The sequence below is a fragment of the Cuculus canorus genome, chromosome 1 (assembly GCF_017976375.1).
Source record: "Cuculus canorus isolate bCucCan1 chromosome 1, bCucCan1.pri, whole genome shotgun sequence".
NCBI classification, from domain to species: domain Eukaryota; kingdom Metazoa; phylum Chordata; class Aves; order Cuculiformes; family Cuculidae; genus Cuculus; species Cuculus canorus.
The window spans coordinates 89,603,558-89,617,645 of record NC_071401.1 but is presented as its reverse complement, the minus strand read 5'-3'; the positions used below and the strand labels follow the sequence as shown (position 1 = coordinate 89,617,645).

General features: G+C 37.2%; 1 protein-coding gene across 2 annotated transcripts in view; it reads right to left on the bottom strand.

Annotated features, from left to right (window-relative positions):
- Positions 1-14,088, bottom strand: part of USP9X (ubiquitin specific peptidase 9 X-linked) — a 110,617-nt gene that overhangs the window by 19,735 nt on the left and 76,794 nt on the right. The window contains exons 27-37 of one of the 2 annotated variants that reach the window (XM_054055648.1): positions 12,160-12,268; positions 11,431-11,577; positions 11,164-11,310; positions 10,160-10,382; positions 6,855-7,075; positions 6,277-6,467; positions 5,641-5,814; positions 3,558-3,699; positions 2,663-3,413; positions 2,019-2,142; positions 570-795 (exon numbers count right to left, since the gene is read on the bottom strand). In XM_054055648.1, coding sequence (XP_053911623.1) covers positions 570-795; positions 2,019-2,142; positions 2,663-3,413; positions 3,558-3,699; positions 5,641-5,814; positions 6,277-6,467; positions 6,855-7,075; positions 10,160-10,382; positions 11,164-11,310; positions 11,431-11,577; positions 12,160-12,268 — 2,455 coding nt within the window. The remainder of the gene's footprint in view (positions 1-569; positions 796-2,018; positions 2,143-2,662; positions 3,414-3,557; positions 3,700-5,640; positions 5,815-6,276; positions 6,468-6,854; positions 7,076-10,159; positions 10,383-11,163; positions 11,311-11,430; positions 11,578-12,159; positions 12,269-14,088) is intronic. The other variant, XM_054055652.1, reaches the window with a different exon arrangement.

Sequence of the window (14,088 nt, the reverse complement as noted above, 5' to 3'; positions counted from 1 at the left end):
TCTTTTAAATTTTAATATGGTTGAAACAAAAACATTGTTATGGCAGGTATTAGATGAAGATTTTGGCTTTTTTTTGATTGCTAGTTCATGTATAAAATTAGGCAATTTGCTGTCTACACCTTTGCAAAGTTACAATTTTTACAATTTCAACGTTGCATGACATAGGGGAAGAACACTTAGGGAACTCCTGTATGTTCTTGTGGGTTTTGTTTGGGTTTCTTTGTCGTTTTATTGGGTGGTTTGGTGTTTTTTTTTTTTTTTTTGTTTCATTGGTTTGGGATTTGCGTTTTGTTTGCAAATTCTAAATGAAAACCAAGGGTTCGCTGCCCTACACTTTAGTTTACTACAAGCCTCTACTTTTGTATTGCAGATTTCACACAACTCAAGATTCTCACTACTAAGTCTTCACAGAGATTTACAAAGGAGGGGAAACTGAACCCCTCCGAGAGCAACTCTCACACAAACTAGTCAAGTTAATATGATCTACTTCAGAATTCACTTTACATTAAATGCTTATCATGAAGAAGTAACAATAAGTTTCAAAAGCTTTTAGGTAGAAAATTAAATACCTGACTGGAAGGTCCAGGAGAGGCAAAAGGTGAAGGACATGGTCCGTCTTGCAATGAAAAATGTGCAATAAATACTATAAGTTTTGCAAATGCACCCCTCACTTCAGCACTAGGGCATTCCAAAAGATACTCAGAGAAGCGGTTTGAAACATTAAAAAGGACATTGTGTGCAAACCAAAAGCGTACATTCTTGCTGTGACGAAGGAGGATGCATAATGCATCATACCTGAAATAGAAGATGACACAACTGACCAAATGTAGACATTAATGAATTTGGGCAGATGTAATCTATTGCAGAATTTGAAGAAAACAGATGTTTAAAAGAGATTCCCCAAAAATTTTTGCTCAGAAAATTCTTACAATTAGAAAAATTGTAGTTCCTCTAGTGATACTCTTACTAGCAGTAACAAATTAAAAAGATACTTTTAAGACAGGATTACATCCTCTAATTCCCAAACTACTACTCAACGTCAGTCCTAAATTGGCAGTCATCATTCCCACTGTATTGGAACTGGGAAAGAGGCAAGTAGCAAAGAACATGTGAGGTGGATTTCATGAGCTTTGTACAAGACAGGTAACTAATTATGCAAGCTATTAGGAATTTATATTCTCATTTACAGATCTAGAAAGATCCAGAACCCCAAAGAGTAAAACATCTCTTCCAGTGAGGGTCTTCTATGACTGCCTCCCTTCCTGCAGCAATATTTGAACTCCTCTTGAGCTCTTAAAATAACAGGAGTAACTTAGCTACTCTGAAAGTTGCTATTGGAGAAAAACTTGAGGTACGTATTTCTCACGTGTTACAGAACTACATACTAATAGCTGGCAAACTACTGGTCATCACGAATACTAGATTTTTCTGTCTAGTTCTACTAGTAGTAAACCCATGCTTCCCAACCCAGAAAAAAAATAGCTTAAAGATGAAAATGCTGTGGTGCTATGAATAAGACTGCAGTGTTTGTTATACTACAGATTTGAATCACAGACTCCATAGCAATGTACATAAAGCAGACTAACAGTCATCCTTCAGAAACAGAACAAAAATGTAAGCTGCAAAAGTGGGTTTAAAAGAGCAATGTTTAAAACTACTCTAACGGGAAACAAATCCTTCTGAATTAAAATCCAAATATACGATCTCTTAGCTTCGTTAGCAGTAGATTTTACTCCTTTATCCTTTTTAAAAGGCAGACAAAAGGTAGATTTAAGCGCTGTGTGAAAATTAATTTTGAAGCTGCTCAGCCTAGCAGCCTAATTTATGGCTCAGTTTCTTCACACTATTTTCTGTTCCAAGTATGCCCCCATTTCCATATGCACCTCCACCGTGTATTTGGGGGAGGGACAAAAATGTGACAAACCGCTAAAACCTTTTATTTTCATATGTATATAACTGGGATCTTTTAACAGATATCGAACTTGCAAAACAGTAATTGTTTTTAAAAGACAAGATACCAATCGCTAGCAGGACCACGGACTATTTTCTTTGTATGAAATCCTGTGGTGAAGAGAAATCTAGCAGCAAGCTGAATACTAATCATAGTTATTTCTTCTGCTTCAGGCAACAGATGATCTTGTCCTAAAGAAAAATCAAAATACTCACATGTAGACAAAGTAAAAGCAATTTACTTAATAATGTAACTCATTCCAGATTACTATTTTGTCTGACATTGTGTTCCAATTTTAAAAAGAAATGATCACAACAGCCTCTATCTTCTGTAGTGCATCACTTGAAAATGCAAGCTTTAAGACAGTAACAACTACCTGGAGGCTAACCTAGATATGATCTTTAGAAATTCAGCATTTCCACTTTCAGAACTGTCTTCAGCAGAGCAGTCCAGAAACTTCAGTATTTAAACATGACTTAGCACATAAACTGACTAATAGTTGATATTTTATCAATGTATTTTTTGCTAAATATTCACGCATGTTATCACTGATGAACTCAGCAACAGATGTTTAACAGCAGAACTCCAGAAACATAGAGTATTCAAAGCCGAACATACAGTATTTTCACTGGCTAGATAAACAGTTGACAATACAAATCAAAATTCTTCTTGCAAGAAATTAATCCATAATTACTGCAGTAATATACTAACCTGGAGGAGGATTTAAGTAGACACTATTACAAGTAAGCAACTTCTTTATGAACTGGAAGTATTCTAGGCTGTACTGCATACGATTATGCATGAACTGCACATTCTGCTTCCGTACACTTCGTTCAATTGCTGATGGCATTTTAATCTGATGGGGTTTAGTGGTGATAGCAAGTTCTGAAATATATTTTATTAGTTCATTGTCTTTGTCTATCGTGTCCATACGTTCATAAAAAAGAATATAAGCGTTCCACCACCTCTTCTGGCGTCTGTAGGACATACGCTTCATCATGTGATCGAAAACTTCTCCCATGTACTCTCCACCAAAACACTGGTTTTTCATTTCTTCATCATCATCCATTTTACACTCTGTCACATCTCCATCATCAAATTTATACCATCGATTTTTCTCTCCATCTCCACCATTTCTCTGGATAATGTAAGAGTAATAATGTCCACCACTGGCCTGGCCACTGTGTACAAGTACACCGACAAGCCGGTATTTCGTGCTCCCAGAGTGTTCATTTTCTGACTGTTCATTTTGTATTATCTGATTTTCGGGATTGACATCATCTCCTTCCAACTTAGCTACGCCTGCCACTGTGTAAGGCTCCATGTCCAGCTCTCGTGGAAATTCAAAATAATCATTGAACTTGATTGCACATTCCCTTTCCCAGTCATAATCAAATCGTTTCAACTGGATTGCAAGAACTGGAGGCAACTTCTTAATCAACAAGCGTTTAACGGTGTCAACCTAAAAAAGGTCATGAACAGTTATACATACATGTCTCACCAACAACTGAATTTAGTATTAATCCCTGAACATGAACTAAGACTGATATTAGTACAGTTATAACACTACAGTGCTACACGAATTTAATATATAAGGAATAATTACCTTTTTGTTGCATTTTTCACAATGATATGCATTTGCACCTTCCAATAAATCCCCTTTGACGTACTGTTCCAAAGAATCAAGAAGGTTTTGGTGATTTCTTATATCTACATTCAGAGTTGTGAAGGATTCCTCACATTCATACCTACCGATGTACAGACAAATGGTAAGAAAAAGGCAGAAATGTGTTCAACTGTCATGTTTTACAGGTGCTACACAGCACCTTAGTGCAAAACTGTTATTCAGCATTGGACGTTAACTTCTGACAAAAGGAATCAAGCGGTGAAGAAAAAAACAACTGAATCTTCTTATTGCAGTCTTCCTTAGATTATATTATAGTCTCTGCATAGTGTATTTTTTGTTCTGCACCAGCTATAGTTATTTTATGAAGATGACAGAAGTAACTTGTATATCTCAAGTTCACTGAAAAGACTGTGGAAGTGGAATCTTTTAGCACATCTTGTTTTTAAAGCAGCTAAAGTAGCGTGACAGACTGCTGGCTAACTTAAGCTGGTAAAGATGGCAAAGCAGGGTACTTTTCCATTGCTGAACTTGACTGACAGGAATCACACTGATAAACACAAGTATTCCATCAGATCTAAAGAGACTAGTTCAAAATAGATTTTTCTTCTGAAAAAGTAGCTTTTTTCGTTTTCTATCTGAAAAACAAAAACCTGAATAGGTGTCTTCATTAAGTTACTTTACATATTTATGACTGGCTTTGACTTACTGCTTTCTGCTATAACCTTCAAACAAATTCCTAGCAATGAACAAGCAATGTTCGAGACACAACCAGTTAAGACATCTTGGAAACAAATCTTCAAAGAAACGATGAATAAATTTAAAAACTTGCATCTGTTCCAACATACCCCTGCAGGGCTTGCTTCTGACATGCAATCAAGCATACAAAGAGTTTCATAAATGTGAATAAATTAATATGTAGAAATGCTTCAACCAAAAAGTAATATTCATTAATCTATTAAATAACTCACAAATTCAGAAAGCCTTTTAATCTGTCACACTTCAGTCCAATAGTTTAGCTTTTCCTTGGTTTTCATCTCCCTAAACTCAACTCAGCTCAATTGGCTTTGACAGAGTACCACGTTTTTTTTCTGTATTTGAATTGCTAATGAAAGCATAATACTAAATGGTCAATTTTCACAATAAAGAGAATTCACAAAGGTAATGTGCAGAGAGATGTGTATGGTTTAAGAGTAACACATAATCTGAAACATGTTGTGAACAGTAAGAAGTTAGTGATACAAAATTTAACACAAAATAGAAAAAGAACAAGTCCATCATTAGGCCACCCTGCATCTTGCACACAATTCTAATCATCCACCTCAAAGAGATATAGAATAAAAAGTTTAGGGAAGTACAACTGTACAATGGCTAGTTCTCCTCTTTCACTAAGCACTTGTCATTGAACACCATCACCAAGATAGTGGGCAGTCTGATTTGGTGTGGGTGGTTTTATATATACCTTATATGAAGTTGAATTTCAAATATACACATTTAAATTTAATTAAAAATACAGCAGAAATCTGAAGAGAACGAGAAACTTTCTATATCATTCTCCTTAATCACAGATTACACAGTGGATGTGAATGCAGTTTTAATTATTAGAATTAAAAACTCATACTTGAGTCAGTCTTCCACACTATGGAAGACAAAAGACAGCAACAGCTGTTGGTCATGTCTTAAACTTTTACGTATTGCATTTGGTCCCTGAGTTGTCTTCACTATTAACATGAAAAAGCTGTATCTTTTCCTCCCCTGATCAATACTAAATGCTTTGTATACGATCTGCCAAGTAGAAGAAATAATTAAGTATTTGAAGGCATCTGAAGACAAAGTAATGTTAAGGCTGCAGAAATACAAGGCAGCATTTATTTTAAAATAATTCTATTTATTTAAAAAACTCTATTTATTTAAAATATTTTCATTTTAAATAAATAAATTCTATTTATTTAAAAAACAAAACTCCACCACCACAAGAACATTATTCTTGACTCTTTAGTCCTCTTTATAAGGATACAAACAACAGGTTGGTTTTCTGTAAGAAAGGAGAATCTTAAACACTTACCGATGTGGGCATCCTTGACAAATCTTCTGATCAGCAAAGGACCCTCCTAAAACTTTACTTAACATAGCTGGATGGCCCAGAGCTTTTAAAGCTTCATCTAAACTGTCCACCAGGGAATTAAAAAATTCTAAAGCATCATGTTGTTCACGTAGATTTACAGGTTCACCCCAAAGTCTGAAAACAAAAGCACATTCTTGTCAAGTATTTTTTGTTTTGTTCTCCAACAATTTATTATCTAAAAAAACCAAAACCAAACAAACCAACAGTATTCAAGGTCTTAATCCCTCCTTCTTAGTGGGTAAAATTATTTATTGGTTTGTCATGTAGTATAGCAACTGTTACTCAGTCCTTGACACTGACCAGTAAGTAAACCCAAGCTTTTGCACATAACATCACACTTAATTCAAAGCCAATATCAAAGTCAAGAACCACTAGAATTCAAAATAATCACACCTTGCTGTGTATTTTGAATTATTAAGACTTCTAAAACATGGTGAAAGGTAGGGTAACAGATAGAAGGCTGAACAATTTCTGCTAATTTACACTTAATATCACTATCATTTCTTCTACTACGATTAGTTTTGTTGCATTTCAGTGGTTCAGTGAACAGGTATCAATACTAAATATCCTATTTACCTAAATTGTTTCCAAAACCCTCTTGGTACGTAATACTGTAGCCTGGAAGCTGCTAAATGACCAAAAATTACTTGGAGATGCCTCAGGACTCCAATATTGTACTCTTTTCTATCTTCTGTTTTACTCAGTGCTGGTTTGTCTTCATACTGATGTGGATAACCAAACACATCATCTCGTGGGTCAACATTACTCTGAAAAGCAGAAGAAAATTTGTTCAGTTACTTTCAACATGTAGCTGTTTCATAGCTAGTCGTACCCCTTCTTTAATTTAACAACCTAAAGCCTTTCATATCTCATCTAAAGAAACAAATAATGTCTTTGTATGCATTAAGTGGCAGAAGTGATGTACAGTGCTTTCAAGTACAAGACCCCCAGGAGGGAGACTGCAAACCTTACTACTTTGATGTTTTGAACTATCTGTCAGCAAGCCTATTCAACTAAGAGTATTAATCCTCATGCTATTGGCCTCACTACTAGCAGCAGAAAGCAAAACAATTAGTAACTTAAATTTATTACAACGTTTTCATAAAGCAGAACTACATTTTAAAGATAAGCAAGTTCCAGATAGTTAAATTTACCTCATTGTCCTGCTTTTCATCCCCAGACATGTCATCATCTACATCACTGCCTGTGCCTTCAATTGCAAGAATCCCATTCCTGATGGCTGGAATCATGTACAGCTGCTGAATGACAGAATTCATATAACAAGTGGCACCAGCATTTTTCAGTCCTACAAATCCCTTTGGTGGTCGAGGTCCAACAGGTGGTAGATATTCCCATTCTGTAAGCGCTTCACAAGCTAAAAGAAAATAGCAGAATACAAATAGGAAACTATTTAGTTATAAAAGAATGAGACCATCAAAGTACAAAGCCTGAAGTATGCACTCACTGAAGTATGTCTGTCACATAAAATTAGTATTAGCCTGTATCACACTGAAGTGTAATAAAACAAACATTCCACCCAGAAACTTAATTGCTAAAGTGAACACAGCTTCACATGGTAGTCTGTAAAATTAATATTACACCATTTTCTTGTACCAAAAAGGTGGCCAGACAAAAATTAAGTCTACTTATTCGGTCTATTTAAGTATCAAAAAGAAACCTTCCCTCAGTATCAACCAGTGTCTTAGCTGAAGAATTCAGATCACAGAATCACTAGGTTGGAAAAGACCTTCTGGATCATTGAGTCTAACCATTCCTATCAACTACTAAACCACACCCCTGAGTATCTCATTTACCTGCCTTTTAAACACCTCCAGGGATGGTGACTCAACCACCTCCCTGGGCAGCCTGTTCCAGTGTCCAATGACGCCTTCTGTGAAAATTTTTTTTCCAGTGTCCAGCCTGAACCTCCCCTGGCGGAGCTTGAGGCCATTCCCCCTTGTCCTGTCCCCTGTCATCTGGGAGAAGAGGCCAGCACCGTCCTCTCCACAACCTCCTTTCAGGTAGTTGTAGAGAGCAGTGTGGTTTCAACTCAGCCTCTTCTTCAGGCTAAACAACTCCAGTTCCCTCAGCTGCTCCTCATAAGACTTGTTCTCCAGCCCCCTCACCAGCTTCATTGCTCTTCTCTGGACACACTCCAGAGCCTCAACATCCTTCTAGTAGCGAGAGGCCCAGAACTGAACACAGTATCCAAGGTGCGGTCTCACCACTGCTGAGTACAGGAGGAGAATAACCTCCCTGGACCTGCTGGTCACGCTGTATCTGATACAAGCCAAGATGCCCTTGGCCTTCTTGGCCCCCTGGGCACACTGCTGGCTCATGTTCAGTCGGCTGTCAACCAACACCCCCAGGTCCTTCTCCTCTAGGCAGCTTTCTAGCCAGACTTCTCCTAGTCTACAGCACTGCATAGGGTTGTTGTGCCCCAAGCGCAGGACCCGGCATTTGGCCTTGTTAAACCTCATGTCACTGGCCTCAGCCCAGCAGTCCAGCCTGTTCAGATTCCTAAATGAGTCAGATGAATGAGTCTAGAACATATAACCAATTCACAATCATTTAGCAAATTTATAATCCTTTAAAAAATTATAACAATTCACTTATGTTTCACTTTTCCTTGTCAGAATGGGAAACAGTTTTAGATAATGCAATCTACGACTCATGACAGACTTTTTCACCTCAGTCTGTTCCCTCAGACCTCTCACATCTCTTCAGATTACATTTACGATCACAGATTCACTACACTAATCTGCTGTTCTGTGATTTTTAACACAAAATGTATAAGAAAGTAGAAAGAGTACGCATGCTTAGAAGCAAGCTTTGCTTGATATACGATTCACACAGCATATGCAGTGCGTACATGTGTTCTCTTTTCCACCTGAGGTACCATGGAGATGTCACATTCTACTGTGCTTATCAAAGACTTGGAAAGAAGGAAATACAATAAAATCCTAATTGTGAGGTGGTAAGAAATATGATACTTCCCAATAGAAAAGGGTGAAGAAAAAAGGATGAGGCAGGGGGAAACCATAAAGCTGCCCTTTTCATTTGTTCATCTGAGATGGAATCAAACAAGAAAAGATTGGAAAACTAACCCAAATAACTCATTGATACCACCAACGGGGCAAGTAGCATTGTCTTTCTGAGAGACAGTGGACAATTTCCACTATGGGATACCATTACTAGTTGCTTATAGTTTTGCTTAACTATACAAGTTTAAACATTCTGTTAGATCACAGAATAGTTGGATTGGAAGAGACCTTTAAAGACCATCTAAGTTCAGCCCTCCTGCCATAGGTGGACAGATCTTACACTAGATCAGGTTCCCCAAAGCCACATACACCTTGACTTTGGACACTTCCAATGATGAGGCATCTGCAATTTCTCAGGGCAGTCTGCTGCAGTTTCTCACTGGCCTTATTGTAAAGATTCTGTAATGCTCAACTTAAATCTACCTTCTTTCAGTTTAAATTCATTGGTCCTTGTCTTGTCACTATAGGCACTGGCAAAAAGTCCCGCCTTATCTTTCTTATTCATAAGCCCGCTTTACATATTGAAAGGCCACAGTAATGTCTGCTCTGAAAATTTCTCTTCTCCAGGCTGAACAACCACAACTCTCTCAGTCTTTATTCCCATTATTAGCTTGAGTTAGGTGTGTGTTAATTACAACCCCTTTTCCTTCCTTGTTAATATTACGTTCAAAACTGTTCAGCTATCCCATTCAGGGCTGCAGAAAATATGCTCCCGTTTGTTCCTTTTTAAGAAAGTCTTGTATGCTTTTTATCGGTAACAAAATCTGCATTACGTGTGCGCCCTTTGCCATCCTTGTGAAAACTAGTCCATTTCATTTGACTATCAGCTTTGATTAATTTCTAAAATTTTTTTATTTTAGAAATAAAATAATGGCTATAATCTTTTCCCAGTAAGGAAAAAGTTCTTTTAAGTGCAGGGCTGTGCTGAGACAAGGCCAAAACTGAGGGAACAAACGCTTGAGAAAGGACTATAACAAGCAAAGAGTAAGTCCCGAGCTAAAAAGGGAAACGGGGCAAGTGTCTGTGTGGGTAACGATGACAAATTAGGTGAGCAGAGCCTGAAACAATGAGACAAAAGTAGAATATGAAGACCAAATGAGGTTCCTGGGAGCTGGTATGCACAAAGGGCAGTTGCTGGAGATTGGGGTAGGAAGGATCAGACTGTGTAAGTGACCAGGGCTGGAATTCGGATGCAACCATGTAATGTAAGTCAGTATATTCACTACATAAACAAGAACAAATCAAGGCTACACTACTAACTTTTCTAAATTTTGAGAGTCTGATTTTGCAACATTAAAAGCAGCCACCAACAATGAAAAAATCCAGCAATTAGTTCAGTTGATAATATAAACAAACCCTATACATAATATATACATTAAAAAGTAGAAAATAAGATAATTAAAAGTATTACATACTAGTGATTGCTGTACCTATGTAATACATTTCAGTCAAGGTGTCTACTATCTGTTTGAGATTTCGGACACATCCAACTGCTAGTGCAACTAGTAGCTCAAAGCCAGCATTAATAGTAGCAGGTGAACTACAGACTGGTATGGCCTGCTCAGCAGGCAATTCTCCGTTTCTCATGTATTGTAGATAAACATTGGATGCTGGAAAGATGAAATCATCTATCAACTCCTGAAAAAAAAAAAAGGAAAGAAAATAAATAACCTGTTACCATAGAAATGCACACTGTTTTATAACAGAATAGGAGTTGTTATATAAATGAGTGTCTGAAACTTAGAGTAGTATGTAAAAAAAGAGGTAAAATTGAGACCAACACCATAACAAGCATTTAAATAACTCCATCCTGAGGTGGCTCCCTGCAAACTCACCTTCCCACTGCAAGTTAAAAATAAATCTGCATTTTGATTGATTGGTGGAAATTTTCTTTTGCCCAACCAGCATTATCTACAAAGTTCTTTACCAGTTAGTGCTGAAAAAAGCAAAGAATATCTGAACTACAAAGCAAACACAGCTGATTAAAGAGACACTCACAGGTCATACATTTATTCAAACCTGCCACAAACATTAAGAGCACTAATTAAGAACATGTGGAGAAAAGACAATACAGGTGTAATGAAAGAAAGCAGTCCTGTACAGGAATATCCTGTATCTAGCTCACTATCCTTGTGTGTTGTTTGCCAAGTCTTGGAATAAAAGCTCTCCAGATCACAGCTGCTCCATACACAGTGGTTCTGAAGAATGAAAATGTTAAGTACTCTCATGAACAAAATGTGTAGTTTTAAAGAAAACATTAAATTCCAATTAGAAGCCCTTATTCAACAGTTCAATTGGCGCCTTTTATGGTTACAGACCACAAGATGAAAAGCTTATTTTTACCTATTCATACTAAAAAAAAAAAAATAAAATAAAAAAATCCAAAGAACTCCACAGGTCAACCTCCCCCCGAACTTACTTTAATGAGATTAGCACCTCCTTTTTCACAACCAATATGGTATTTCTTCTCAGGTGTCTGGAATGCTAACAACTCTTTTGTTACTCCAAGGTGACCTTCTAAGATAGTTTCTTCCACACCTGTTTCCCCTGTCCTTTTTACTTCATCCTGCCATTTAAAAGAAATTTAGGATACTCTAAATTATAAACATTTCCAAGCCTAAAACTATTCTTCAGAACAAAGCAGTAAATAGCTGATTATCAGAAACAAACTGGTCCTAAAACTTACCCTAATCCTTTTAAGCCAGTCAATTTCATTATTGAGAAGAACTTCAGCATTGGGTACATTGATGTTACTGTTGTAAGCATAGTTAAGAAGATGTCGTAAGAGAGTGAAGTAGTCTCCAGAATGCTTAGCTCTCTCTCTTGCAGTACTCTACATAAGCCAAAAAACATTACATATAATCCACAAGTGCTTCTACTTACAGTGAAACACTACCATTTTTTCCCTAAAACTGGCAGTAAATATTACAGTAAAAAAGCACAAGATCATTTTTAACCTTTTAGAAGTGTGTGCTTTTATTTAGTTGTTAATGTATGACTTCTGGACTATTTTAGTAGCAATCTCTATACCCGAAAGGGAAACAAACAGTGAAGTGATGTGTTCAAGAGCCATGAGCATGCACAACTGAAAAGCCCTGACAGGCCTGTAAAAGGAAGCAAGCCCTGTAGGTACCTATCTGATCTGTTAATGATTTTTACCTGAAGGTTAGCATTCACTGAAGATCAAATGCATATATTAAAGCTTATTGTTCATGTTCTTATCAGAAAATGCAAAACAGTCCCTTCCCCCCTCATCTAACTCAGATTGAAATTGACTGTGCTGCTTGCCTATAGGTCAAAAAGAATCTATATTTTAGAGACTGCTGATAACAGCAATTTTTCTTGTAGATATTCTATCTTATTACCTTCTACAGGAATTCACATTGTACTGAAGCCTTTACCTCTAAAAACTTACCCCTAGAACTGTGAACAGCAGGGTAATGAAGAACAGGAGAGGCCTCTGTCCCATGCAACACCTGGTAGCCATTAAAAAGAATTGCTCCTGTGCCATCTGACGAACAGTTCTGGAAATCATTCAATAGAAACATTAAATACAATCTCCCTATCCAAACAGGACATTAAAAAAAACACTTAAATTTGTGCTTATCTGCTTAATGCCATTTTCTAAAAGAGCACATAATGTAACAAATGAGAATACTTTAATTATTCACTACCCATCACACTGTTTCTCCTTGTAGTGAAATTTTAGACACATGAATTCTTATTACAGAACCTGTTCCACAAATCAAATATTTAAAGGTAAAAGAAACTTATCAGCACTTAACCACTAAACCTTTACAACTGCCAGCAATACTGGATAACATGACTAGGAATTTGCAACCCTAAATAAATTTTGGCTTTTTTTCAATCAAGCATCAGTTGCGCCTGAAAGACAAACCAGAACTACTTGAGTAAAGCCTCTCTCGTGTATCACTGCAGCAGCTTGCTGAGCATCTATGAAGTGATCCAAAATTACCCTTAGTAAATATGAGAAAAGACAACTGCCTGAAAAATCAAGTGGTTGGAATAAAAGAAACTTCCATCCAAGAACTTAATCTAACCACTGGAATAATATGGGAATGGATAAGCTTAAGGAAAAAAAAAACAAAAACCAAAATACAAACCCTATTCTTTCAAGTGGTAAGACTGACTGAGCCTAATATCTTGGCTTATGAGGTCACTGTGGAAAGCACACAGAAAAATTCCACTTCCTTCAGAGTTCTTTCATGTACGGTTAGCTGTGCTCCAACGACCATGAGGTCAGAGAAAAGATGCACTTAGCAGATCACCCTGTCCCTGGTACACACGTAAAGAAATGCACAACAAGAGGAAAGCATGCAGTGACACTTCTCCAGAATGTTCATTCAGCTTCCAACAATTTGTGGTTCAGGAAGCCTACCAAAAGCAGTACTTCATAGCAGTCATTGGTTAAATTAATGAAAGAACTCCTCAAACTATTTCCAAACTGAAGGTTTACTCTGCTTAAATGTTATGGTCAAGAAGTTCTTATACAAGAAACATTGTTCTCTATTTATCCTCCCTTTGCTACTTCTGAATATAAAGGTCTCTGTGGTATTCTCCTCCCACCATTTATCTCTTCTCAAATATGAAATGCCCCAAGCTATTCAGCTGTTTCTCAGATGGAAGTGATTTCAAAACACTTATCTCCCTTGTCATCCTTCTCTGATCTTTGGAAGTTCTACTACACTGCTCTGAGTCACAGAAGACCATGGGGTGGAGGGAGTCTGTTATTGGATCTGATTGCTGAGATGACATTTTCATAAAAGTTCTCACAGAAATTTCTTTTTAAGATGTCCTTCAGCTGCCTAGGACACATCTCACAGACAATCCTCAGGTTCACAGACTTAAAGGCAGAATGAAATAGATAAGTGTGGTATTTTCCTAGTGAGAAATGTGACCAAGGTAACGCATACTCTTATGTTATGCCTCTAAGGAGTAGGCAGTATTTGAACACTAGTATTATACCTTCACGAGGCTGTAACAATCTAAGAGCTCATAAGGAACTAGGGGAGGGATGCAGCTGCCTCAATGCAGCTAGTGCCATGTTGGACACCATGACAACAGCACAGAGCTCGCAGCATGAGTTGCAGAATGAGCTCCTACTCACCTGCTTCAACAGCTGGAGGGCAAATACCTCCATTAGGCCAAGCCACCCGAATCCCATCTTATTGATACTCCACAATATAGATTCGTGTTTAGCTAACAAAAACTATCCTCTTCAATGGGACTTAGTGCCACTGACAGTAAGAATCTTTATGACATTTTTATGACCACCAAACACTTTGCAGCCACCAGCAGAATACTTCTGGGTTTTAGTATCATT